We start from the raw sequence: 26,948 nt of genomic DNA on the forward strand, positions 1-26,948 counted from the left end.
GAACAACCAGGGTGGCATTACTGATAATGGCACTGTAGGGATATATCTTTTCTGATTTAACGACATATCTCTAGCAACTGTTTCACTGCTCCACGCAAAACATTCCCTTTTGGCCCTTTCTCTCTCCCAGCATGGAAGAAGTAGCCTACTTTTGTTGTTGGATGTCGATCTTCAGAATGCCCTTGAAGATTTGTCCAGTAGTTCATCATTAACTGTTTGTGTCTGATTCGCACCCATCTCAACCTGAAGAGCGGACACAGGAGTTGCTTTTAAAGTACCACAACAAAGTCTTAAAGCTTGAGCTTGCACCACCTCAAACTTCTTTAATGAGGTTTTTGCTGCTGAACCGTAGGCAATATTTCCATAATCTAATACTGCTCTAATCAGCGCTACATAAATATTTCTAATTGCAGATCTGCTTGCTCCCCATTCTGCGCCTGTTAAACATCTCATCACATTTAATATCTTTTTACACTTGGCTGTTATCTTATGAATGTGTTCCTTACATGTTGATGGCGTTTTTTGCTTCGTCTTGTCTTTTTTATGACTTAATTTTATTGAATTCCAGATTTTCAACGACACCAAACCACTTCAAAAGGAAAAAACACCAGGCAGAAAAACAAACAAACAAATAAAATAGGTAAGGATTGACTAAAACCAATAGATAAAATAGAAGCAAATAAACCACAATGATGAAAACAATTAACTGAGGTAATCCAAAATATCACTATTAACAACCATATTACTGTTAAATGTCCACTCACAGTCCATAAAAGATAAGTGTCAAAATAATGTCCATGTAATAGTGTCCATATAGATATCCTCCGCCTGCGCCTTCACCACATCCACTCTCCTGCACTCATTACAGTCCCAACAAGAGCTGTATGCACTACTGACAACATGCCTCTGTAAGTTTTCATCTACACATGACATTCTGTAACAAACATGTCGATATAAGCACACCATGTACCATGTATGTTATGGGCCAAATCACTCCCCCTATGCTCAGACAAGTGTGTTCAACATTGTTTTTACCAACTGAATTACATCAGTACCACTGAGTACTAATTCACATTTAATCCATCGGTGCCAAATGTCTGTACCTGAGAGGTGAGAAACCTTGTGCTGCCGAGCACCCCGAGGCCTGGACGCTGGAACCAGCGCCAGTAGCCTAGTGTTTCAAATGTGAACTGTACCCAACCAAAGGTGTGTGCATGCATCATGACATGTACTGTCAACAAAGCAGGTATTTAAGGACACTGTAGGCCTGTGTTTGTTCAATGAGAATAATAAGATAGGCTACCTCCAAAGGGGCACTGCTGTATATTAAAGACAAAGAAACAACACGTGTGCACATGTGAGCAATAGGTGTCCTTTGATTTAAAAAACAAAACAAAAAAAACGATCACCTTCCTTGGAGCAAAAATGAATTATGCAAGTGTAACATGAGGATATAACCTTATGTGCCCTTTCAGACCCACAAAGTGTCCCCCTTTGTTGTTTGATTTATCCTATGGTTGGGAAATAGTCCACAGTCCTTCATGATGAAAGCAGATCAAACAACCTGTCACAGACATAAATGCAGGTCAGACATCCTGAAACTGAGGCGTCCAGGGCAAGAAGCTGACACGGCCAAAAGGTAAGAACTCTATACAGCTTAAACGTGAGAGATTATCAAATTCATTTTCAAGTTGGGTCATTTGCTGTTTGCATCTGATCTTTTATATTCTGCTGATTTGTTTAAATTTACTGTCAGAATATTAATAGCCAGTTAAATGAAGTGATATTTATTGGTTAATGGGGACAAACTGACATCCTTTTACAAAGAGAGAACCTCCAAATGATGCCAGTTTGGTAATGAATGCAGGCATTGTTGAGCTGAAGTGATTGTATGACCATAAACTGCAAAAACAATTTACATTTTCCATTGACACTGAAATATTGGCTTTTTGAAATCTCAGATGAAGAGCCTTTTACTTTTGATGGTGATGGTTGCAACATGTTGTGCAACACCTGAAGGTACGTCAGTCTTTCTTAATCAACAAAGCTGTGTTTACAGACAATGATGTAATATAGATTGAACTTTTTTGATGTTTCAACCACAGAACATCTTAGTTCATGTAGTCAAGTCAGTATTTTTGCTCTTAAAGTCCTCCTCTTAAAGATTCTCTGGTTTGATTTTTCCACCTGTGCAGATCTGTCAGGCAAAGTGTTTGTCTTCCCCAAGGAGGGTACAACAGATTATGTGAAGCTCCTGACATCTAAAACTGAATTCACTTCTCTGACTACCTGTCTCAGGTAACTGGTGGTGCAACCAGAAAGCTTCTTTATTCATGGTAATGTTTGAAGAGTTGTTTGCCCCAGTTTCTCACAGCTGGCACATCTGCTCAGATTCCAAACAGATATCACCAGGAACTACGGGCTCTTCTCTATGGCTACTCCCTCGCGCAGCAATGCCTTCCTGATCTTCAAGCTTAATTCAGTTGACCACATCAGAATAGAAGTTGAGGACGCTAAATCTGACTTCCTTTCGCTGTCATTTCCTCCAAACACCTGGCACTCTATGTGTGCAACCTGGCGCTCTGACAATGGATTGGCTCAGCTGTGGGTGGACGGCAAGGCAACCATCAAGAGATTCATCAAAACTGGGACCATCACTGGAGCACCCATCACCATCCTGGGCCAAGAGCAGGACTCCTATGGCAAAGGTTTCGATGCAACTCAATCTTTCATTGGTATGATGACTGACGTCCACATGTGGGACTATGTCCTCTCCACCTCTGAGCTCAAACGCTATATGGATCATGTGCACTTCACTGCAGGCAATGTGTTCAACTGGAGAGCCCTGGAGTACACTATCACAGGGCAGGTTTTGGTGGAGGAACAGTCGGAAGTTATGTAACAGGATGTAAAGCAGTGACTTATGTTCCTTGGAGATGATCAGGAGATAATTAAATGATTAAAATCTCTTCAGACGCTTGAATGATGCAGTTCTTTTTTTTTTTTTTGATTAATAAGAGGACAGTGTGCAATGACATTAATCAATTACAAGACATGAAAACATGGTTGCACCAGATTTGGCAAAACGCTAATTTCCATCTGCAGTCCTACACATAACAAGTAGATGCAATAAATTAAATTCAAGTTGCCATGCAGACTACAGTAAATCCATGTGCCTAATACTGTATGATAGAAGCAGTAAGTACACACTGCACGGTACATAATACAATATGAAATGAATAACTACTGTAAAAAATGACAAGATTACTGGTGCTGATGCTTTACATAAGCCAAAAAAACACTAAGCAGTTGTCAAAATACAATATTTAGTACAATAACTATATTTTCCAGTGACCAACTTAATAATTTCTCTGCCTTACACAATAAACATGGCAGGCACGGGCTGCATAATACAATTTACAATAAGAAATATGCAATACACATCACACATGGCAGAGTCGCCCTGCAGTTTGGATCTCTGTAGGAAATCTTTTACTTAATTGGGGGGGCTTCTTGTGCCACATAAAGTCAGCAATTATTTTTATCCAGGTTCTTAAAGAAAGTGTTATTAATAAAAAATTGGGATTCACTGAAGAATAAAAATTTAGGAAGTGTGTTCCTTTTTATTGGAATAATTCAGCCAGTAAGTGAAATAAGGAGATTTGACCACTTTGCAAAGTCTTCTTCTGTCTGTTCAAAGAGTTTTAAAAAGTTGTGTCTGAACAAATCAGAAACTTTTTTGGTGACCATAACCTCCAGGTACCGAAACTGTGTTACCAATTCAAACAGAAGGCCCTTCTGCATGCCTATGTGGGAAGCCATTAGGCAGAGAGAGCACACCACTCTGCCCTTCCACGTGCAAACAAAGAAAGCCTGAGGTAAAGAGAGCAAACCTCCCTGCCCTTCCATGTGCCTACATGGAAAGCCTAAGGCAGGGAGAGCAGATATGACACTGATAAGTCAGACACAGCATGAAAAGGAAGAGCTGGGGTGGAGGCGGGTTGCAAAGCGGCTTGCAGAGGAAGCAGCAACAATAGGCAAGCCACAGCAGTTTAAATAGGGCACCCTGAATGAGATTCGCCACTTGGTTGCACAGAAAGGAATCATGTGATCCGTCAGCTGACTCCCTTCCATCAATCAGCTGCTCCATCAGTTGATTGGCTGTTGAGATCAACTGATGTAGCTGAGATGTTAGCTGAGCTTGACACCGTGTCCTGCCTGAACCAACACTATGCTCAGTATTTGTCATTACAAAGAAAATTATGTATCAGAAAGGTACTCTTGGGTACTGGTACTGAATTACAGGTATTGGACCCAGTACCAGTAGCCTAGTGGTTTAAATGTGACAAGTGCCCAACCAAAGGTGTGTGCATGCATCATGACATGTACTGTCAACAAAGCAGGCATTTAAGGACACTGTAGGCCTGTTTGTTCAATGAGAATAATAAGATAGGCTACCTCTAAAGGGGCGCTGCCGTATATTAAAGACAAACAACACGTGTGCAAATGTGACCAATAGGTGTCCTTTGATAGGAAAAAAACCCACCTTCCTTAGAGCAAAAATGAATTATGCAAGTGTAACATGAGGATATAACCTTATGTGCCCTTTCAGACCCAAAAAATGCCCCCCTTTGTTGTTTGATGCACCCTGTGGTTGGGAAATAGTCCACAGTCCTTCATGATGAAAGCAGATCAAACAACCTGTCACACAAATAAAAGCAGGTCAGACATCCTGAAACTGAGGCGTCCAGGGCAAGAAGCTGACACGGCCACAAGGTAAGAACTCTATACAGCTTAAACGTGAGAGATTATCAAATTCATTTTCAAGTTGGGTCATTTGCTGTTTGCATCTGATCTTTTATATTCTGCTGATTTGTTTAAATTTACTGTCAGAATATTAATAGCCAGTTAAATGAAGTGATATTTATTGGTTAATGGGGACAAACTGACATCCTTTTACAAAGAGAGAACTCTATACAGCTTAAACGTGAGAGATTATCAAATTCATTTTCAAGTTGGGTCATTTGCTGTTTGCATCTGATCTTTTATATTCTGCTGATTTGTTTAAATTTACTGTCAGAATATTAATAGCCAGTTAAATGAAGTGATATTTATTGGTTAATGGGGACAAACTGACATCCTTTTACAAAGAGAGAACCTCCAAATGATGCCAGTTGGTAATGAATGCAGGCATTGTTGAGCTGAAGTGATTGTATGACCATAAACTGCAAAAACAACTTACATTTTCCATTGACACTGAAATATTGGCTTTTTGAAATCTCAGATGAAGAGCCTTTTACTTTTGATGGTGATGGTTGCAACATGTTGTGCAACACCTGAAGGTACGTCAGTCTTTCTTAATCAACAAAGCTGTGTTTACAGACAATGATCAGTATTTTTGCTCTTAAAGTCCTCCTCTTAAAGATTCTCTGGTTTGATTTTTCCACCTGTGCAGATCTGTCAGGCAAAGTGTTTGTCTTCCCCAAGGAGGGTACAACAGATTATGTGAAGCTCCTGACATCTAAAACTGAATTCACTTCTCTGACTACCTGTCTCAGGTAACTGGTGGTGCAACCAGAAAGCTTCTTTATTCATGGTAATGTTTGAAGAGTTGTTTGCCCCAGTTTCTCACAGCTGGCACATCTGCTCAGATTCCAAACAGATATCACCAGGAACTACGGGCTCTTCTCTATGGCTACTCCCTCGCACAACAATGCCTTCTTGATCTTCAAGCTTAATTCAGTTGACCACATCAGGATAGAAGTTGAGGACGCTAAATCTGACTTCCTTTCGCTGTCATTTCCTCCAAACACCTGGCACTCTATGTGTGCCACCTGGCACTCTGACAATGGATTGGCTCAGCTGTGGGTGGACGGCAAGGCAACCATCAAGAGATTCATCAAAACTGGGACCATCACTGGAGCACCCATCACCATCCTGGGCCAAGAGCAGGACTCCTATGGCAAAGGTTTCGATGCATCTCAATCTTTCATTGGTATGATGACTGACGTCCACATGTGGGACTCTGTCCTCTCCACCTCTGAGATCAAACACTATATGGATCATGTGCACTTCCCTCCAGGCAATGTGTTCAACTGGAGAGCCCTGGAGTACACTATCACAGGGCAGGTTTTGGTGGAGGAACAGTCGGAAGTTATGTAACAGGATGTTAAGCAGTGACTTATGTTCCTTGGAGATGATTAGGAGATAATTAAATGATTAAAATCTCTTCAGACGCTTAAAAGATTGTAATACTTTTTGTTTAACATATATTATTATCCACAAATACCTAGAGAGTTTAGTTGAGTTTATTTGATTAATAAGAGGACAGTGTGCAATGACATGAAACATTAATAAGAAATGAAAACATGGTTGCACCAGATTTAGCAAAACACTAATTTCCATCTGCAGTCCTACACATAACAAGTAGTGTGACATGAATTTCTGCACACTTGAGATAAAACAATAATTTGATGACCTCCTTGCAGTAACCCTGACGACGCTCTAGAGGTCGCCGACCCCCACTGAAGACCCAGGAATTAGAAAAACCCTGTTTGTGTCCACGTTTTGTCAATTTTTAACAAGGTAGGAACTATGGACAACACTGTCCCAACCGCCCCTGGATAATTGTCCTAATGCAGGGAGAGCATGCTTTCGACTCCTGTGCTAGCTGCCAACAAAAATTGAGACAGCTAACATTAGCATGAACTGACAGGCCAGAAAATAAGCTTTCCAACAAAATGTGAATAAAATGTGAGGAATAGTCAGAATGTGTCCACTCTGAGGTTGAAAGTGAAGAGAGCGCAGCTGAGTATGAGCATGGTGAATGACGTGGGCATAGTTGCGTTCTGACTTGTTTAAAAAGCATTATGCCCCCACCGACCCCGCTCTCCCCTAACAGATAGTTGTCTAATACACATACACAAAAGGGCCAAAACCAAGATTTAGAAAATATGTTTAATCCTTTAAAATCAGACATGAAAACATCACCACCACATAACTGAAACATGGCAGGAGGGACAGGCAGCACATATTGCATGAGAAGGCATTTCCGTGACTCCTATGTACATATACACATTTTATACACAGTAAAAATATAGTAATCGAAGCATCGTAGGACAACCAGCAACGTTGGCTCGTGAGCCGTGTGAAACATTCATGTAGAAAAAGCGTGGGAGATTAACAACCCAGAATAATCATGGAGCGAATATATCCGTCATATCACAATCTAAACATGAAATATAAAAAGTGAAATTGTCAAATAGTCCCCCTTCATAGGCAACACACACTATAAAGTTTCAGACATCCTTCTGTCAGTATACAGTATACGTACAATCATCTAAAAAGTACATAATACAACTTTTATCAACTCAGCCTGCAGCAATCAACCATATCAATAAATATTCTTCTTAGAGCTGAAAGGTGGCAGATTGTGGTTCATATTGCATTACTTCAAATATACTGTAGTGTCTACGCTGAGTGCACCGCCCTTTAAGCACCGTTGGATGATGTTTCTCTTGTGCCATGGTGTAGTACATAACAACTGCAACAGAAGTGATCTGCATCTGCAATTACACAGTACCACCCATCAAAAAAGAAAGAAAAAAAAAAAAGTTACATCATCAAAATCCAGGTGTCACAAAATATAATCTGGATTTTTCTAATGAGACAGAATTTATCTATAGGAGTGTTTTCTTTGGTGGCTGTTTGACTTCTGATCCAACTAAATACAACTTTAAACTGATCTGTCGGAAATCATTTCAGCATAATACCAGAAACAATTCAAGTACATCATCCCACCTACACAAGGGTCGTATGTAATGGGCTCTGAGGGCTACCACATTTGTAGTAAATTTAACTTGAATTTCACAGGAATGTGGAGTTCAATCTTGAAATGTCTCAGGCCACAAAGTAAACCGATTCTTCCATAAAGAAACAAACATTTTATGTCAGATACAGCTTATCAGACGTGAAATGATTTAGCAAACAAAACAAAACATCCAGTTTAACAATAGATCCTTAGAAACACAGGTCGACCCAGTGTTATTACCATGTACAACATTATCAGTCCATGCAGGTATCGAGGAGTGCCTCATTTCTTTTTCATGTACTGGATCCTGAAGAATCGCAGGAACTCTCCACTCCTTTCTTTGGTGCCGCGACTTTCTTATACTACAAAAGACTCAGTCCTAAATCCTCGACTGTGCATTGATGGACATGAGTTGTTTTCCTTCCTTTCTATGTTCAAAACTCGCATTTCCCCTTCTCCCCTCTCTGCTGCATAGACCAAATGTGCCTACAAAACATAGACAGCACTTCCTCAAATGAGATGATGTCTAAGAGCCCAGACACAGTAACAGACATCAAAGAAGTAGAGGCGACGAAGGCCGACTGTTGCGTCGCCTCATATCGCCTGTGTCACAGCCAAAAAGATACACTGAACGCACCGCAAAAATGATAGCCAATGGCCAACTAGGACGTACTTTCAGTGCCTACATGAGAGGAAATAACTTCATACCACCATACTAGCAAAAACTAGGGTGACAGGCGCTCACCAACAGCCCAACATTGACCAATGTGTTTGTGGTGTCCTGCTCACTGGCACTCGTCAACAGTTGTCATTTTTTTCCTGGCCAATTCAGCATGTTGAATTGGCGGCGGAGCCTGTCCATGAATGAACAGGCCATGAATAAAATCACTCTGATTGGCAGTTCAGCTCAGTGCTCAAAGGAGAAATGGAAGTGAGGAAAGTAAACAAATGGTAAAAGTCACAAGGGTTTTGATTTGTTTTTATCCACTGAGCTCTTTTGCAGAAACCGTTCTTATTTGTTTGTTTCTGTTTGCTATTGCACAGTAAATATTATTTCCTCTTTCGACGTGAGTGAGATTGTTTTGTTGGGGGCTGTACACATGCTGCGTTTTTTGCACCCTCAAATTCATTGTTTTCAATGTAGACACATGGCAGACGCGCTCAAACGCCAGGGGTGACGCATACTCCTTACCAGCTGTCTACTTTGTGGGGCGCGGCTACTGCGCTCTGAGATAAACCGAGTAACTTTTGGAACGCAGCAGCGCGCACCACGTGTCGTGACGAGGAACAACCAATCACAGCCGACAGATATCTTTCCCTTCTTCCGTAAATATCAGTCTGTGGTAAATATGGAAAAGTTGATCATGTTATTGCAGGGCTGCCAGAGCTTTACATCTATCCCACGGACCATAGGCCTACACACTTATAAACAGCACCAGGAAGAAGATCAGCTCTGCACTCAGGATTTCAGGTAGACGGGCTACGGTACTGTGCTTGTTGACAACCTGCCGCCGCGCTCTTAAAAGGTGCACCCAACGCCCGACCTCGCATTTTCTAGGCGGTTAAAGACGTGGCATGTGTACGGCCCCTTAATGTGCTAACTGGCTAACTAGCGTCTTGAATGTATCCTGTCTGTCTTCTGGTTTCCATTTGTAAATGACGAATACAGAGTACTGCCGCCTGCTGGTATGGAGTTATTTCCTCTTATGCAAGAGCAGTGTGTACGTGCAGTTTGCTGCCAGCTGAAGTGTTTGTGATGTGTTCAAGTGCAACTTTTTGGCTGAGACAAAGGCGACAAAGGCGTTGCCACTTTATGTGAATTTGGTGTGTCTGGGACTTAAAATCTTGAGTTTTGCTACAGTCACTTGGTAGTGATTCAAATGTCTGTATCAGAAATACCGGGGTGGGGGGGGGGGGTGTCTCTGCCAGCCACCTCTGCAGCTTGTTTAGTGCCTTAAACATAAACACAAACATTCTGTGAAAACAAAGCATAATCATTATGAACAGCTGAGTAAAAGCTGAGTAATACTACATACAAAACATACAAATATTAGTTATACATGTGGTTGTTAATATTGGTCCAAGGGTGGATGTGGGCGGGGGTCATTTCTGTAACCAGCAGAAATGAATAATAAGAGACAGACATCCTTATTGTCTGACATGGGGACAGATGAACGGATCAGCTGAGCTGATGAACCACAGTGACTGAACGCTCAGCGTAACCAAAAGGGATTGTACTAGTGTTTGCATTAAAATCTGAAATTCTTTGAAGCCCTGATTGTTGGTCCAGACATACAAATGGCAGTTTGATGACTTCAGCTGTAGTGATAAGGCAGGTTTTTTTGTGTGACTACAACACTAACCTGTAAAAATAAAAAGTCCATCACGTTAGGGAAGGGACAAACATGTAAAGGCACAGACATGACAGACGAATGACAGTAGCTGCTGGAAATTATTACTCCTCTACTAGCTTATTACCATGACTTCATTTATCAGCATCTACTGGCCGGCCATGCAGCCGACAGCTCTTCTCTCTGTGTTCATTTATAGCACATATGGTCACATCAGAGGGGGAGATTCTCAGGGTTGTACAAATGTGGTCTGCCATGTTAATAAGACACGTTCTATATAAGAAAAAACATTGTAATGTACATTCAGCAGTGGCAAGATCGAGATGGACCTGTGCCGCACCGCCGTGGCTTCCAGCAGAATAACTTATGACAAAACGTGAAACAAAATGACCGCATAGGTCTGGTTTAACCCATCCCCCCCAATTTCAAACAAATACTGTACATCTACGATCAGTAAAAAGAAATGCATACATAATTGCAGAGTCAACAGCAGCAAGTGTTGATTCGAACAGGGACTGTTGATTGCTCAGAGTGCCCCGCTCATGAGGAGTGTCGAGGGGGGAAATGGATGTGCGGAGATGGGAACACTACAGTGTGAATCACGGAAATGTGAACCCACTTGGACTTCGCATGAATACAGAGGCTAATATTCACTCCTACAATCGCAGGCTCTGCCCTTCATGTGCTCTTAAGTGTGAGAGTGTGTGTGTGTGTGTGTGTGTGTGTTCTTGCTGAAATGCTGTCATCTCACAATCGCTTCATGCTGCGAAAAGTGGACACAATGACTGACTCTTCATGGATAGTCTGACTGCCTTCACCATCCACTGGTGACTGTGTTCGCAGGCTTTTAACAATATACAACTAATCATTTTGTTTGTGATGTCATCGAAGCATCCTTCATGTTCTGAACGTGAAGAGAAATCTTTGTTTAGTCAACATTACGCTGCCAGATCTAATACGGAGCTGTAAATTCAGGGTCGTGAGCCTTTTATTCGGGTGTATATCAGAGACAACTGGGCTTTGGGAGGTCGATGGCTGTGGAAGCTAAAGCCTACCGCACACCCTTCTTCTTCATGATCTTCGCACCGCTGTTTTCTTCACTGTCACAGCCTCCACTGCACCTCGCTGCTTCATCCAGCGGGCCATGTATATACTGTACGGGTGAGAGAACAACAGAGGTGCAACGGAGGGTCCGTGGTGGATGCGTGACTTTCACTCTCTTCATTATTACTTCCGCCCACCTCACCTTGTCCAGAAATGCCTCGTCTTCACGTGTCACTTTTTACTGTGAAGATGAAACTAACATCAGTACCAAGGTATATACAACTAACAAATACTGGCTGCTGCAACAATAACGTTAAAATTAATTTTCAATTATGGAAACATGATGTCATCGCTTGGACTTACAAAGCAGATGTTGGTCTCAGGGATGATGTCTGAGAGTGAAATTACGTCTTCGTTTCCAGACAGGTTGCCTGAATTATCTACAGCACCTTCTGCACCCAAACTGGAAGAGAGAATTGATTGATTTTATTTGATAAATTGAAAGACAGCACACAAATGTGCATACGGTACTGAAATTTATCCAGTAAAAATCACATGACCTATTTCAACTATGGTCCTTATGTCTAGGCTAGGAGGCTGGTAGGAAAAGAGAGTGCACCCAATATCCTATTTTTACACTAATACACCTAATAAAATACATATTTCTGTGGTGTATAAAATTATAAATGGTTTGTCCAGTCCTCCACTATATGACTTTGTTGATTCGTGCCCATCAACTTCTATTAGCTCCTCAAGAATATCCCCTATACAACACTGTAACATACCATTTTGCTGCACTGCATTAGAGCTATCAGCTGTTCCTGTAAAACACCCTGCCTGATGTGAGGAGCTGCATTTCTATCTGCACTTTAAAAAGCAACTTAAAAACTCTTTTAACGTCTGCTCAGCTCTGTGCTCACTGACCTTGTATTCTTACTGATGGTTCATGGCTGACAAGCACATATTTATGATGTGCTAATGTGTGAAGCTTTGTGTTGCGTATGCTGTGTGTTCTTTTTTGCAAAACTTACAAAGACCTTGTAAAATCTCAAACCATAATAAGTTCCGTCTGTTGAATAAAAGGCAATTAATATTTGAGTCTAGCGAGGCTGTAATGTTATGACCTATCACTGCCTTCTGTACCTGTGGTGGTCAAACTCTGTGTTTGCTGATTTGTGGACCTCCACCCCCACAGACCTGTGGAGAAAAGTCAGAGCAGAGAAAATTAAGCGTGAAAGTGAGGTGGAGGAATAAAGGTCATGCATTATCATCTTGGTCATGCTTTACCGTAGAGCTCAAATATACCAGATCAGTCAGTGAATTCCATAAAGTATGGCAACCATCCTGGACTACTAATAATGTCTATATGACATTTAAGAAATGTGATATAATGCCTATGTGTGCCTATTATAATACGGAAATGTAGGCCAGCCTTGGGGAGGGGCAGGGTGGGTTTGGATGTTGTGGGTTCGGATGTTGTGGGTTCAGAGTGATCTGCTCCATGTTTCTTGTTTTTTGAAAAGAATAAAAAAATAAATAAATAATGCTTTACCGTAGGGGGGGAGAAGTGGAGGCAATTCCCGTGCTGCCTAGTGATGAGGTGGACAGGTTGGCCTCATAGTCAGCAGGGTTTTCTCCCAGAGGTGGAGTCCTCGGAACAAGATCTGGTCTACCCGACTGCACGCCTGAGAACAATAAGAAACCAAATTCCAACACCAGTATCTCCAATCTGAGCACAGGAAAGACAACAAAATAGAACTTAATGTTCTTGTGACTTTGTTTTAGACGTCTCAGTTCTTACCACAGTCAGCCTCTGAATCTGTGCTTTTGAAGTGGCTGTGGTAGACTAGTCTGGAGTCAACCGACTGTCCTGTTGCGTGGGAGAGCGGGGTGGGAGCTCCCAGGGTGGGGGCCCTCCTAAGGCCTCCCTGACCTCCACCACGACTCTTCTTTGATGGTGATGGTTTTACTGAAGAAGATGGAGGAAAGAAAAGTGGAAATATTCAATACATGCACCTTGACTTTTCACCACTGGGATTTCCATGCTGTCAATGCACCAGGCTATTAAAGGAATACTTGAGCCACGAATTACAAGTGTTTTAAATAGTAAGGTTTAGCAAAAATGCACATCTTTGGGAGGCACTGAGCATATAACTGGATAAGTTAGACTTTGATTATATTGCAGGAGTTGTGTGAGAGCTGTAAACTGTTTAATGTGGACCACCCTTTTAACACAAGGTGAGTAATTGATATAGAAATAATAATTTTGTGGGTGAAGTGTTCCTTTAACTTCAGTACATTTAAGAATACACACACATGCATACTTACGTGGAATTTTCTTGAACACCGTGTTGCACATGAATTGCTGGAAACGATCTGCATAGAAGCCAGGTCTGTGAACTGACACTGTGTCCTGAAGTAGTAAAAGAGAAACAGAGCCATTAGATACTCAAGTCTATATGCAAGCAAAACTGTCTTACAAACAGCAGCACATACTACTTTTTGTGTGCTAATGACTATCAATACTCTGCAATTTATTTTAATCAAGTAAATGAGTGAAAATGTCTAAAAACGGGCTCTTACCCCATCATGGACCAAAGCCTTCCAGGAGTGCTCCAACTTCTTAATAAACCTAAATAATGAGACAGAATAAAAGTATTTACAGGAGGTTACATAAATGGGTTACGTAGATGGGAATCTTGCTTGAATTCAAAAGCAATGTTTTTACAAGTAGCTGATTTGGCTGCTCTGAACAAACCTGTAGGACTGGAGGATGTCAATGATGCCAATGTAGATCAGCAGCCTCTCTCCTTTACTGTTACGCGATGGAATACCGCCCATGCTGGAGGGACAAGGCCAGAGGATCAGCAGCTGATCATTATATGTTCTAGCCACAGATTCAATACAAACACTAGTTAAAATTCAGCAATGTGACTCACTGATCTTCTGAATCCAGAACTCCCTTCCCTCGAGCCTCGCCCTGAATGGACTCCATGGCTGTACAGTACAGACTTTTCTGAGCTTGTGGCCGGCGCTGATCTGGGGTCACTGCTCCCTCCGACCCCCCGCTGTCGCCCGAGTTGCCCCCGCTACGCTCCCGCTCTCGACTGGCCTGGTCCATGTTGTGGATGCCCATCAACAGACTGTAATCCATGATCTTGAAACTCTGCAAGAGCTGCATGAAACAGAGAAATACAATACATGAGCAGGAGCAAGCCCTCATGTCTTAACAATCACACATACAGTTTCCCAGACAATACCATAGACTCTCAACGACATTAACAGATATCAAAGTGAACTCAATTTTCTGCTGCTTTCAGTATAGTACTAGAATACTACTGCTCATGCAGGCAATGTGGCTGCTCTAACCGCTTAAAACAAGCCCTGAAATAAAAAGCAAGAGGTTCTGCAACTCACATACACTGCTTAAGCAGGCAGTGTGGCCTGGGCATAAATTAGAGTGAGATATACATAAGCCATACATGCAGCAAATTAGACAGCGACACATATCTCACATAATAGTATACACACACACACAGAAGATAATAACTCAACACAGAGCGGTCATGGTAATTGAGATACCAGAGACAATAATAAATGAGTGGTGAGACTTAGATTTATACCTCTGTGATGTAAACTTAAGTGGGCTGTGGAAGCAAAGTAACAGCGACCACAAAGCAACCACAAAGACAGATTAGCCTCTAATGGACTGAGATGTTTTGATGAATAAATTACACGCAGCCTCTGTTATATAACTCGTTTGGCTTTGTCAAATCCGAAAACCGACATTATACACCACAACTGCAATTTAAAAAAGGTATCATCCCTCAAAGTATTAGTTTACAGTGTCATGCAAGCTTGAGTCATCTCTGCAACACTAGACTGTCGGTGATGCCAGCAATAATGGAGCTTAACACTGAGTGACAAACAACACTGTCTAACAACACTGACTAATCGCCTTGGAACAAACTGAAAATTATAGACGTCTCCGTAAAAAAAAAACAGCGAGTTAAACAGCAAAGAACTAGTGTTTTGTTTCCAAGAAGCTTATCACACCTGCTGCTTAGTCTGTCAAGCTGCCTGCAGAAGAGTTTTTATTACATTTGTTGGTACCCCAAAGAGTAAAAAATATCCACTATGTAATTAGTAAAAAAATAAAATACTTTTTTTGATGACTCAAAGAATCAAAAAGATCCAAAAGATCAGATGCATAGAATAACTTTGGATCTATAATGGCTTTCATATATCTTCACACTGTTTTATGAAATGATATTAAAAATTATTTTACATTCGGCATAAAACGGCACACAGTGCAGCGCAACTCTCATTGCTCATTTCAGACCAACGCAGTTGCCATTTTCGCGCACAGCACCCACATCATGTAAGAAGCAAATGTACATGCACCTATCTGTGTACTCATGGATGTGTTGGTCTAAAATGAGAGAAAGCGAATGCATCATTGACCAACAAAAACCTCATCTAAAGTCAGTATAGGGCGCATTATTCAATTCAATAGTTCAGACAGTAAGATGCACCATCATAGCTAAGTTCACAGCATGCATACACTCTGCTTGTTACACACACACAGGGATGCACAGATGGGTTGCGAGTGGGTGAAATAATTTATCATTAATGAGAAAACTATTATTGCATTCTCTAAAATGAGCATGGACAAGTTTATCACTACAGTTTTTAGTGTGTCTGCTTGTAAGTATTTGCTGCAATGACATTACTGCCTGCGGGTGCAGACACATCTGGCTTTTAAAGGGAATGAGAGATGACGCTGTGATTGGTTTAATTCAACTTATGATTAATTAAGGGACTAAATGTGCCATGCACTTTAGACTATGTGTTATACATCATTTAAATAGGGCCCTTAATGTTCAGGCAGTCAGATTCTGTGCATCTATTACAGTGTCTTTTATGTGAGGGCACAATGATAATGTATTCTGCTGGTGTACGATCGCAGCTTGTTTAGGAATTTTAATAGGCTTATGCTTCTTGTAACAATGCACATGAATGTGTCCTGTAATCCCATGTGGGCTGAGAGGCTCCAATGCACGACACTTAAATACAAAATGAATCAAGTCAATGGAAAACAAGTGTCTCTGTGACTCACCAAGCAGTCCCTCTGAATAGTCTTGCACAGGGCATTGTAGTTGTCCGCTTCCAGCAGCAGACCATCAGGCAGGTCCTGGATGAAGTCCAGGTCTTTGTAAATGGGAACCGCCTTTTCTCTCTCCTTGGGGGAAGCTCGTCTCTTATAGGTGGAGCCCTTCAGGTCGTATTTGAGGTGCATGGGGATGATCCGGGGCAGGAGATTGTTCATCACTACAATACGGATATTCTTGCCCCCTGCCTGAACGCAATACAGTCCGTAGAACTTGGGTAGCAGGGTGCGCTTGTTTTGGTTTATGTTCTGTGTGGGAAGAGGATTATAGAAAGGAGATATACAACACGCTTAAATTAGGAAAAAAATATTAGAGCTCCCACTCATTTAAGCCTCCTACTCTCATGATAATTATAGTGACTGTAATAATTATCACTCGTATTGAGCACGCTCCCACTTTGTGTGGTATTCACTCGTCAGGCTCACCATGAAGTATCCAGGCAGCAGTTTCTGGAGGAACTCTGCCTCTTTGTGCTGAACAGTCTTGATAATGAACTCATCATCACTGGAGACATAGAAGAGGGATCCGCTGGCCCCGGGGTTAGACAGCTCGATCAGTGGCTCGTTACACAGAGAATACTTTGAGAGGAAGAGGAGTCTGCATTAGTGTCAAATTGAGACAAAGCAAACATCTTTGGGATAATCAGTACACTAATTTAACTAAACCTGCAGTTCTTAACCAAATGTAGGGGTTGGGTGTATAAAATAGTTATGGTGTGTTCACTCTAACAGTGAAGCAAAATGTCTCACATGGCATGATTACATACAAAGTATATGCACAGACACAAATTAACTGGAATTTGCACCAGGTGACGCTAACACCCCATTTTTGCACTATTTGCAGGAGTCAAATTTTTTCAACTTGCACTAGAACTTCATGTGTAGCTGTGTCGTGAAAGCCTGTCAGCACTGAGATCTGGTTGAGATTCCAGAGAATAAAAAGTAAAAGAATAAAAAATCTCCATTGTTTGTGGACACCTGGAGCTCTATGACTTGACATCAGTACTGTACAGAGACAGAACTAACACCGTAATAAAGGCATCACCATAGGCCACCTGATATAAACAACAGACTTCTGACACTAGCCTCTTTTACAATGCCTGCTCAAGGTGGGAATTTCACACTGTTGCTCCACATCGCCATGCAGTATTAAAGGTGCAGTCGTGAAATGGGGGATCAGAGTTGTCTTGCCTCTAAGCTAGCAAAACCAATGTCTGTGTAATAAGGATAGCCAAAAGGACAGGACGGGTGTGATGTTTTGACGATGTGTTGTGTGTGTGCAACAAACTGCCGGGAGACATAAGCCCCTTTTACACTGCCAGATTTTCCGCGAATGTTGGGCCGTTTTGCTGGCCAGCTGCGAGCGTTTAGACACACAGAGCCGGACTGGTGAGTTGATCCGAAGTGCCCAATTTTCCGCCTCGCAGGGTAAACATATTGGTGGAACCCTTTTAGTTTAAACAGACCGAGGCGGCCTTCCTCAACGGGAGGGGCTGTTGAAGACTTGTGGGAGGAGCTGTTGATGACGCCGCATGTGCGAGCCACTGGCGGTGGATAAACAGGAAACAGCTGATAGCAGGAATTAGTGAGCAGCTAGTAGCAAGAGGGAAACGCAAACCTGACAGACATTGTAAAGATGAGCAACTGGGGAGACAAGGAATTGCGCGCCCTCCTTGCCCTCACAAACGAAGAGGCCATTAACTGTCAGATGACGGGGACGGTGAAGAACGGGCCGACTTACGAGAGAATCACTGAAGGACTGACCATCCGCTGCTTCCCTCCCACATTACTGTTTACATCACACGCTGAGCTACATGTTTTGTTACTTGCTCACGCCCCCCCCTTGCCCCGAAAAAGGCACATTCTGTATAAACAAAAGTAGGTAGACGGCATTTTGCCACATTCCATGATTTTGTTTTTATACTGCCAATGCTGAACAAAGATTGATTGGGCTTTCCTGCAAATTTGCACAATTCCTATCTAAAAAGGACTTTAAAAAGCAGCCAATAACAAGAAAAGTGGTCAAAAATGTCTGCAAATTGGGAAAACAATGAGGTACAGGAGCTCCTTATCCTCCGAGCAGAGGACAAGATTAACCACTGTGTAACAGGGATGGTAAAGAATTGTTATTGCCATGTTATGCAGTTGGTGCTGTTAATAAAGCGCTGCTGACGTGTATGTTATATGTCACACTAGTGGCCAACGCTGTTATGTTACATGTCACATCCATCACACCTCTTTTGTTTCGAAGATGCCAGTATGCTGTCTAAAAATCACACTCTGGTGTTGTTTGGTTGTGTAAAAATGCAAAGACGGCATAAAGAAGGGACTTTGTAAAAATGGCTACTGACTCCTTACTGCACCAAGTGAATCTGTCGGCATAGTCAGACTACAGAGATATGGAGCAGTTTAATATCAGCTAGAGTCTGAAATTCCGAAGTGCTGTCTTTAAAAAACAGCCAGAGAATAGAGAGAGTCAAAAGGGGAAAAACCCCAAAGCAGGAAATGTGACGAAAAGTGCTTGGATTAAGGCTTCACTCAGACCTGTTATGGCAGGGATTCATGACCACAGCATCAACAATTTGTGGCCATGGAAAAGGAATGCCTTATTATTGCAGGAAAAAGGCCACTTAAGTTTTTGAGAACAAAACTATAGGGAGCTACAGGGACAAAAATCTGTCTTGCAAAAGCTGTTACAGTAAACGAGAAAGCCCTTCAGGCCTCATTGGAGTCTCAGACACTTTTCATATGCATAGTATAGTTGTGAAAGCCACTGAACCAAACCATTTTACAAAAGAAGTAAAGGAACGGTGACTGAATTCATAAAGAGAGCAGCTTGGAAACATGGCAGTGTGTGTTGCGTTTAAGTACTGACCAGGTAGTCATCTGGCCGAATGCCAAACAGTTCTCTGAAGTAACGAAAGGCAATAGGAGCATAGGTCTTGAAGCGAAAGTCACTGTAGTGATGAGCAGGAGTCAGATTACTGCCTTCACTGAAAACACATGAGAGAGAGAGAGGCTATTAAACTACATGAGATCAAAAACCACAAAATCTAAATGTTTATTCAGCTACACCTTCTGTTACCAACCTGGGGAAGAAGATGCTTTCGACCACCACAAAGTCCTGCATGAGAACATCCCTCTCCGCCTTCTGGCTCAAGCTGCCAACTGTGTGAGTGATGCCCAGCTGGATTGCACCTTTTAGGGCAGACGACGTGGTCTGGGGGAGTCAGGGAGGAAAAGATAGTAAGCACTGAAACAATATTTTACCCCTGTGACTTCTGCTGTTTCACTCACTATTCCTGAGATGTCCGGCGACAAGAAATTCCTAAACTAATTTTAGAATATATAAACACCTAACACCTTTTCCACATTTCACCTCTGCTGCTGACCCCCAGCCTGTTCTAACCTTTTTATAGGTGGTCTCTCCTGTGGTGGTCTCGACCCCCCGGTGTCCGATGGTCTTCTTCATACTCTGATGTGTGCCTGAAGAGCCAGGCATCTGAGGAGAGGGGCGGAGGGAGAAACATTCAGGGTCTGGTGAGTGCTTGTGAAAATAGAAGACAAAGAGCTTCACATGACAACTTCATCCTGACAAGTTGCCAAAATCTCAGCAAGGGTCAACTTGTTTGGAGACAGAAGGGAGTGAAGGCAATGTCAGTTTGTCATATTTTAACCATGTGTGACTAAGGATGCCATGCTGAGGAAATTTTCCCACTGGTTAATAAACTTGTATCAACACCAGTGTTACCGATTACACAAGAAAAGACAAAAGAGTACTGTATAAAATTGCTGCCAATGCAAACTCAACATTTCCTACTGCTGCAGCTTCACATTAAAAGCATTTAACTACCGAAACTTTAAACATTCTATGACATTATCTTTTATCAACAACCTGAGCTGTTGCATTTCAATTATCACATTTAAATATATTTATTTATTCTTTACGTAGCCAGGAGGGTCCCATTGAGATACAAGATCTCTTCTTCCAGGGAGTCTTGGCCAAGAGGTAAAAGGTTACAGTATCAACACTGTGGCATTACTGGTTCGTTTACCAGCCCTGGTACAGACAGTGTGCACAAACTCTCCAACAATACAATGAACCGTTGACCAAATGTCTTTGTCAGGCACCTGTTTTCACCTGTGTAATAAACATAAGACAGTCTCTTTCCTCTCAAGCTGATGATGACGCTCAAACTCTCTAAACCGGTTCTCTTTCTCTCCTCAGAGTTGACTGGATCAACATTTACTTTACCTGGGACTTGATATAATACAGAGGTATTTTCATTAATTCAGTGAGATCATGTCTGACGTCCTTACCTCTGAAGGGGCCATTTTTCGGATGCCACTGGTCCCTAAACACAGGAAAAACAAGTTAAATTGGGATTTACAGCATGAGACACTTAAATGCTAAAGCTTTAAAGCCACACTTGGTAACTTCTACAAAAAAACTTTTATCATATTTGTTGAAACTGTGTCTCTGTCTGTCTGTCTTTCTGTGTATGAGTGTCTGCTTGTCTAGTAGTGATACTGGGGTATTACTAAAACAATATAGAAAAGTAAGTAGATCAGCGCTCTACTCAGCGCTCCAGCGATAGTTCTGGCTCGCTGGGAACCCTTCCAGGCTTCAGGGTGCCTCGTCTGAACCTGGTGTTCCCACACAGATACCGACATTTGGCACCTATTAATTTAACGCAAATCGCTACTTAATGGTACCAACGTAAATCGGTTGGCATCCTTAAAAAATTTTTTGGTGCTCAACCCTATCTGTTACTGCATTGCCAATTTCTCATCTCAAATGTTTTCAGAAACTTATTTTAGTGTACTGTTTGGCTGTAAAATGAGAACGTTTGCTCCGGCTGGTGGGCGGCGCTCTGTTTCGGCTAAACTGTTTTTATAAAGGCAGCAGGGTCATAAACGCTCTCATCTCACAACTAAACTAACACGATCATATGTTTCTAAAAATGTGAGGTAAGAAACAGGCGATGCAGTAACAGAGTCTTGATTCATATTTGATTAGCATTGCCTACATCAGCAGTTTGACTGCAGTTCATAAACAGTGATTGACATGCATTGACAGCTGCAAGTGGTAATGCCATTAAAAGCAATATGAATAGGCACAGTAACATGACTTTTTCAGTTTCTGTTGCAGGGATAAAGTGACAGTGTCAGCAAATATGTAAAAAATAAATAAATAAAGTAATTTCTTTTTCTTTTCTTTTTTTTAAAATAAAAGTTACCAACTACAGCTTTAAGGAACAGTTGGTTCCCTTGGTCAGACTGACCCTAATTAAACCCATGTAAATGTCAACCCATGCAGTCAGTGTAAATTTGATGCGTGAAATAATTTTAAGAGACTTTGAGTTGGCATCTTTTAACATGGAAGAATTTATTAATGACTGTTTAAGAAAGCCTTTGCTGGTTAATTAGGAGGGATATTTCCAGCACTGGCTGATGACTACGAGGCCAATGATGAGCCCAGACCTAAATGTGGCCACAGTAACTAACTGCTGCCCTCGATACACCAGCACTATGTGAACTGGAACTACTTCTCCCCTGAGCTGGCTGCTCCAGATTCATCCGGTCCCTAAAGATGTGCGTATACAGCCACAACCTCCTTTCAAAAAAACTACAATTTCTTCTTTTTGTAACAGCCTACTTTGTGTCTCACAGTAACTTTGCTTTAATCATTTTCATTAACTCCAAATGTTAATGACAATATATTGTTTGTTAAATGAAGCCATTCAGCAAACTCAGCTGATCAGCACAGGAGTAGTTCCTTGTAGGTAAGGTAAATGTCATGAATGTTACAGCCATCACCAAGCAAAGACCTCTGGGTGTGTGTAAAACTTGCTGGCTCGATAACCAAAGATAAGAAGTGAAACTGTATACATGACCCAGACTCATGGATCTATCCTCCTGGGTAAGCATGATAACAACCACAGCACACAGTAGTTTTGTAAGAAAGGCACACAGTTGAAAGAAAAGAAACACTCGACATGATTTCCTATGCCCTTACATAAACTTGCTGTTTAAACCTACTATCTCGCCCACTCTGCAGGCACCTCTAGCCTGTAACCAATGGCAACATGTACTTCAATGCTGCAGTGCCACAGGTCAATATATACAAAAGGATGCTGGGAAGATTATACACCTGTAGTAACAACCCTATGTGTGAAAATTCATCTACGCCCATCAGTCTCAATCCAGAACGATGTTTGGTAAGTGGACCCGAGAAAGGTGGGAGTGTTAATAATAAGGCAGACTCGCTGAATGCCATGCATCTTTTCTCAGTTAAGAGGGACACACGGCAATCCTCCGGGAAACAATGAGCATCATTCTGCCCACATTCCTTCTTATTATGTAAAACGACACACTATACCATCACTACTCATGCAGTTTCTGCTCACACACACAGAAACACTCACGCACACCCATGCGAGTACCTCGCTGAAATGCTCTCCTCCAGAACTGAGTCCTAATATCTGTGGAGCAGGACATGGTCAGCCTAAACGGCTTAACCTGGTAAATGAGCAGTGCTGAACACAGTTACTGACCCCATATAGGTACAAGACAATGTGTTTTATGTAGAGCTGAAATAAAGAGCTGAAACAATTAGTCGACAGATTAATTAGTTGTTAACTATTAAATTAACCACCAAAAAAAAGGTTACCAAATAATTGGTTTAAGTCCTTTGTTATAGGGGAAAACGGGTAAAAATTCTCTGATTCCAGCTTCTTAAATGGGAATATTTTCTTGTTTCTTTTCAACAATTCGAAACATTTAAGGATGTCATCTTGGGCTTTGGGAAAGATTGATTTTTCACCATTCTCTGACATGTTACTGTATAAACCAAACAACTTATCATTTATTCGAGAAAATAATCACAATCAACAATAAAAAAAATAGTTATTGCAGCCCTACAGAAATGATCAATAAAGTCAATAAGAAAGTTAACCATCAACTATTTTCATTATAGACAAATAATATTGTCACCTTTCAAGCAAAGATTCCTGACATTTTCAAGCTCCAGCTTCTTATATCGAGAATGTCTTGCTTTTCCTTTATCATATATGATAGTAAACGATATCTTTGGGTTTGTGATTCATGGTCAGATAAAAAAAAGATGATGCCTTGGACTATGGAAAATTATGATGTGTAACTTTTTGCTATTTTCTGCTATCTTAAAGACAAAACAGTTCATTGACTGATGGGGTGTAATGATACAATGTGGACTCATGACATATTGATTCAATGAGCAACGATCTAATATCACTGATGCAAAGTGAAAACAACGATACATATGATTATATTTAAGGTACACCTTTATTTTGAAATTCCCATGGCACGTCTGTGTCACCATTTCTGTCCAATCGTACCTCAGTCCTGAACAGTCAAATAATGATAGATATGAATGAAGCCAAGAAAAAGATAATGAGGATATTTACTGATATCATCTCATATCTATCGCAGGCCCCCTGAACAGAATCAAATGAAAATTGTATCATGGCAGATTTTGTTATATTTGCAAATATTTCATCAATGTTCAAAGAATTGTTATAATATAGTATTGTGATAAAACATGTGATTCACACCCCTCTTGATTAATCAATTAAATAATTAGCAGATGAATCTATAATGAAAATAATCATCGACCACATTCCTCATTTTAACACACTGCAATTCATCCGAAGAGTCAATGTTGGACTAGATAATGACACACAATGTGCAGCAGATTCAGGGAAGGAATTACCCAACCCAACTCAACCCAATTACTTAAGAATGACTTTAGCTCATCAGCGTCAGGCCTTACGACAATAGGCAAACCATCTGTTCCTCTCTGTATACTCCACAACTCCCTGCCAGCCCTGATCACATGTAGCCTGCAGGCAACACAAGGCAATAATATGGGACACACACACTCTCCTAACATCATTTTCTGCCTGTGAATACTCCATAAATACACTAATTCTTGCCCTGGTGAGGAATCAAGGCCAATAAGGGCTGGTATACCGGATCCACATTATGTTACTGTCACTCATGTGCCTGTGAGTGTGTGTGTGTGTGTGTGTGTATTTCACTGAAAGCTGTATCTTGTATTTGTACACTCTCAGGCTCTCAGCCATGTGGGAGCCACAAGAGTGCTTTGAAGCCCCTATTTTTATTCACTGATTCAGACTGGGTGGTTACCACGGGAAGAGCAACTCCTCGCTACACAGGGGAAGTTAATAATGACACACAACTAAATGGATTAGCAAGATGCAATGTCCCCATCATCTGTTCTGTCTGGAAAATAAGACACCTCGAAAGCACTCAGACTGCCCACCACCCATCTGTATCTGTGTGGGCGCTGAAAACTCAGATAGTCCAGTTTATAAGCAATCCACCATGCAAAGATCTGAAATTAGACATCCTAGATAAGCTGAACAGAGACAGCAGAATGAATTAAGGCTGTTTATTAAGCATGACAACCCTGTGTATATGCTTACAAGAATGCAAGAAATCAATAAGATCAATACTTGTTTTGATAATAAATCACCTCAACTGTGAAACTCTGAAAAGCAACATTAAATGATAGGGGGCTGGTGTTAAAGGTACCAAATGGAAAACTGATATTTGTTGCTAGCTTTACCACAACCCTGTTAGACAGAGGAAAAGGAGGAGTGTAACAGGCGAGGAAGGCTGGGGGGACAACAGGGTAGTTTCCCAAAGAAGGACAGACCAATTTTAAACAGCAGCCACTTAGGGCGTAGCATACATTTACTTAAAAAATACACCTATACATTAAATCTCATATCCATCCTCCTGCGTCCAGCTAACTCATTAGCATACAGACACCGTGTAACGGTAACCAAATTGCCGGCTTGATAACTAAACAAGCCACTTGAACCAACGTGGTGCCAGGATTTATTTCTTTAACGTTACATATTAATTATCCAAAAAGGTAAATATTGCCAGCTCGCTAACTAAAGCTTCGTGTGATTAAAAGCAACTGACCAACAAGGCAGCTAAACAAGCTAGCCATTTCTTGGTTCATTTGTTAGGGTTGAAAAGCCTCGATGCTAACTAGCTAACTGGCTAACCGGGACGTGAGAAAGCCACAGTCACCGCGTCACGCCATCATCGTCGGTACAAAATGTTACACAGCTCAGTTTGTATGTTCGTTTAAAGACAATAAACGAGGAAGATTTATTGATTCAATACCTGTCGGGGCTGTTGATCCCGAGTCTGCTGTTCCAGCAGTCGCCATTACGATTTGACTGTTCTCATCACACAGACAGCACCGACAGTTGAGCTCTGATGCTCGTGCCGCAGCAGCGCCACAGCGCCCCCGGTGGACTGAAGGGGAACAGTTTCAGTTTGGCTGTACCAGCACCTATTCATTTATTTACACAGCAAGTTTAAAAGTGAAAGGTGAGGTCATTCGGGACACTTTGACGTAGATAACAAAAAAAAAAAACACCTAAAATTCTACATGTTATTCCCAAGGTCTGAGACAGCCCAAAAATACTGTAAAAAATGAACCACTCTCTCTCAAATCCAAAAACTAGAGTGCTAAAACCCAAATTTGTGATGAAAAGATGGATCTGTGATATGGAGATGTCACAGATAATAATGGCGGCACCCAGGTGAATGGTCTGAGTATATGCTCATTTGGGTACAAAAAAGAAAACGAACATTCTGTGGATCCAAAAAAGCAGGCTCCCATTCATTGTCTATGTGGCTTTATACCCTATGACATCACAGGTTTTAGTCTTACTTCTCTTGTTTCTGGCTTTGAATGAGAGAGTAGCTCACACATTGTTCACTAATACTGGTTGAACTTTTCGAGGTCATGGAAATAACCTATTGTTTTGGGTTTTTTTTACCTGATTAAATCCATGTATAAGTTCAGTCACTGATTCATTTAATTATAAACATAACCTAGCTTTTCAAAACAAAAGATAGTCCAAAAGATAGTTGAAATGTGTGTGTGCTTGTGTTTATTATTTATTTGGATTCCCATTAGTTGTTACCAAAAAAATGTTACTCTTCCTGGGGTCCATGTTAAGAACATAATATGTTTACATATTATTATATAGTGTATGTGTACATAACAGTATATATAATGTAATGTACGTGTACAGTGATGGCTAATTCTGAGGAATTGTGGCTGACATGGACTCACTGCATCATTTTAAATATTTTTTTAAGTGACAAAAATACAAAAAGATAGATATTCAGGGGTGAAGTATTCTTGTAATGACAGAGTAAAGTATTTTGTAATGCCCACTGATCAGCAGGTTTTTTTTTAAATGTGCAAGGCTGCTACGTATCTGCTTCAAGACTATGAGTCAAACATCTGAGTCAAGTTTTCAAGCTGGGTATACCAAAAGAATGTTGTCTCTGGTAGGTTAAATTACGTCTAATACCCGTCACACTTTATTAGAAGAATATCAGTTTTGCCATCACACAGAGGATTTAGAGTCCCACAGGCTCAACTGAACAGGCTGAGAAAGTTTAACATCAAGTGGTTAAAAGTAACAAAGTATGACATCATGTGATATATATGTCGCATGAAAACCAAAAGTAC

The 26,948-nt window shown here is 41.2% G+C and overlaps 3 protein-coding genes across 4 annotated transcripts; 2 read left to right on the forward strand and 1 right to left on the reverse strand.

Moving 5' to 3' along the window:
• The first annotated feature begins 1,539 nt into the window (after positions 1 to 1,539).
• On the forward strand, positions 1,540 to 2,983 carry LOC126391148 (serum amyloid P-component-like). The gene is made up of 4 exons (XM_050045673.1): positions 1,540 to 1,639; positions 1,962 to 2,019; positions 2,196 to 2,298; positions 2,392 to 2,983. Exons 2-4 carry the CDS (start codon positions 1,962 to 1,964, stop codon positions 2,900 to 2,902), a joined length of 672 nt encoding a protein of 223 aa, XP_049901630.1. The 5' UTR covers positions 1,540 to 1,639; the 3' UTR covers positions 2,903 to 2,983.
• A 1,693-nt stretch (positions 2,984 to 4,676) lies between these two features.
• Positions 4,677 to 6,244, forward strand: LOC126391149 (serum amyloid P-component-like). The gene is made up of 4 exons (XM_050045674.1): positions 4,677 to 4,776; positions 5,285 to 5,342; positions 5,456 to 5,558; positions 5,652 to 6,244. Exons 2-4 carry the CDS (start codon positions 5,285 to 5,287, stop codon positions 6,160 to 6,162), a joined length of 672 nt encoding a protein of 223 aa, XP_049901631.1. The 5' UTR covers positions 4,677 to 4,776; the 3' UTR covers positions 6,163 to 6,244.
• Positions 6,245 to 6,938: 694 nt separating this feature from the next.
• LOC126391147 (phosphatidylinositol 4-phosphate 5-kinase type-1 alpha-like) lies at positions 6,939 to 25,748 on the reverse strand. Of its 2 annotated transcripts, XM_050045671.1 has the most exons (16): positions 25,580 to 25,748; positions 20,696 to 20,730; positions 19,785 to 19,877; positions 19,465 to 19,595; positions 19,251 to 19,368; positions 16,802 to 16,954; positions 16,325 to 16,624; positions 14,145 to 14,380; positions 13,964 to 14,047; positions 13,789 to 13,837; positions 13,534 to 13,618; positions 13,007 to 13,174; positions 12,758 to 12,890; positions 12,349 to 12,402; positions 11,569 to 11,668; positions 6,939 to 11,446 (listed from the first exon to the last, which is right to left on the reverse strand). In XM_050045671.1, the coding sequence occupies exons 1-16, from the start codon at positions 25,623 to 25,625 to the stop codon at positions 11,444 to 11,446; spliced, it is 1,788 nt and encodes a 595-aa protein (XP_049901628.1). In that variant the 5' UTR covers positions 25,626 to 25,748; the 3' UTR covers positions 6,939 to 11,443. The 2 variants fall into 2 exon arrangements, with proteins under 2 accessions (XP_049901628.1, XP_049901627.1); XM_050045670.1 differs by having other exon boundaries at positions 6,939 to 11,668; positions 25,580 to 25,703.
• Between the last annotated feature and the right edge of the window lie 1,200 nt (positions 25,749 to 26,948).

This window comes from Epinephelus moara, chromosome 6 (genome assembly GCF_006386435.1).
Source record: "Epinephelus moara isolate mb chromosome 6, YSFRI_EMoa_1.0, whole genome shotgun sequence".
NCBI classification, from domain to species: domain Eukaryota; kingdom Metazoa; phylum Chordata; class Actinopteri; order Perciformes; family Serranidae; genus Epinephelus; species Epinephelus moara.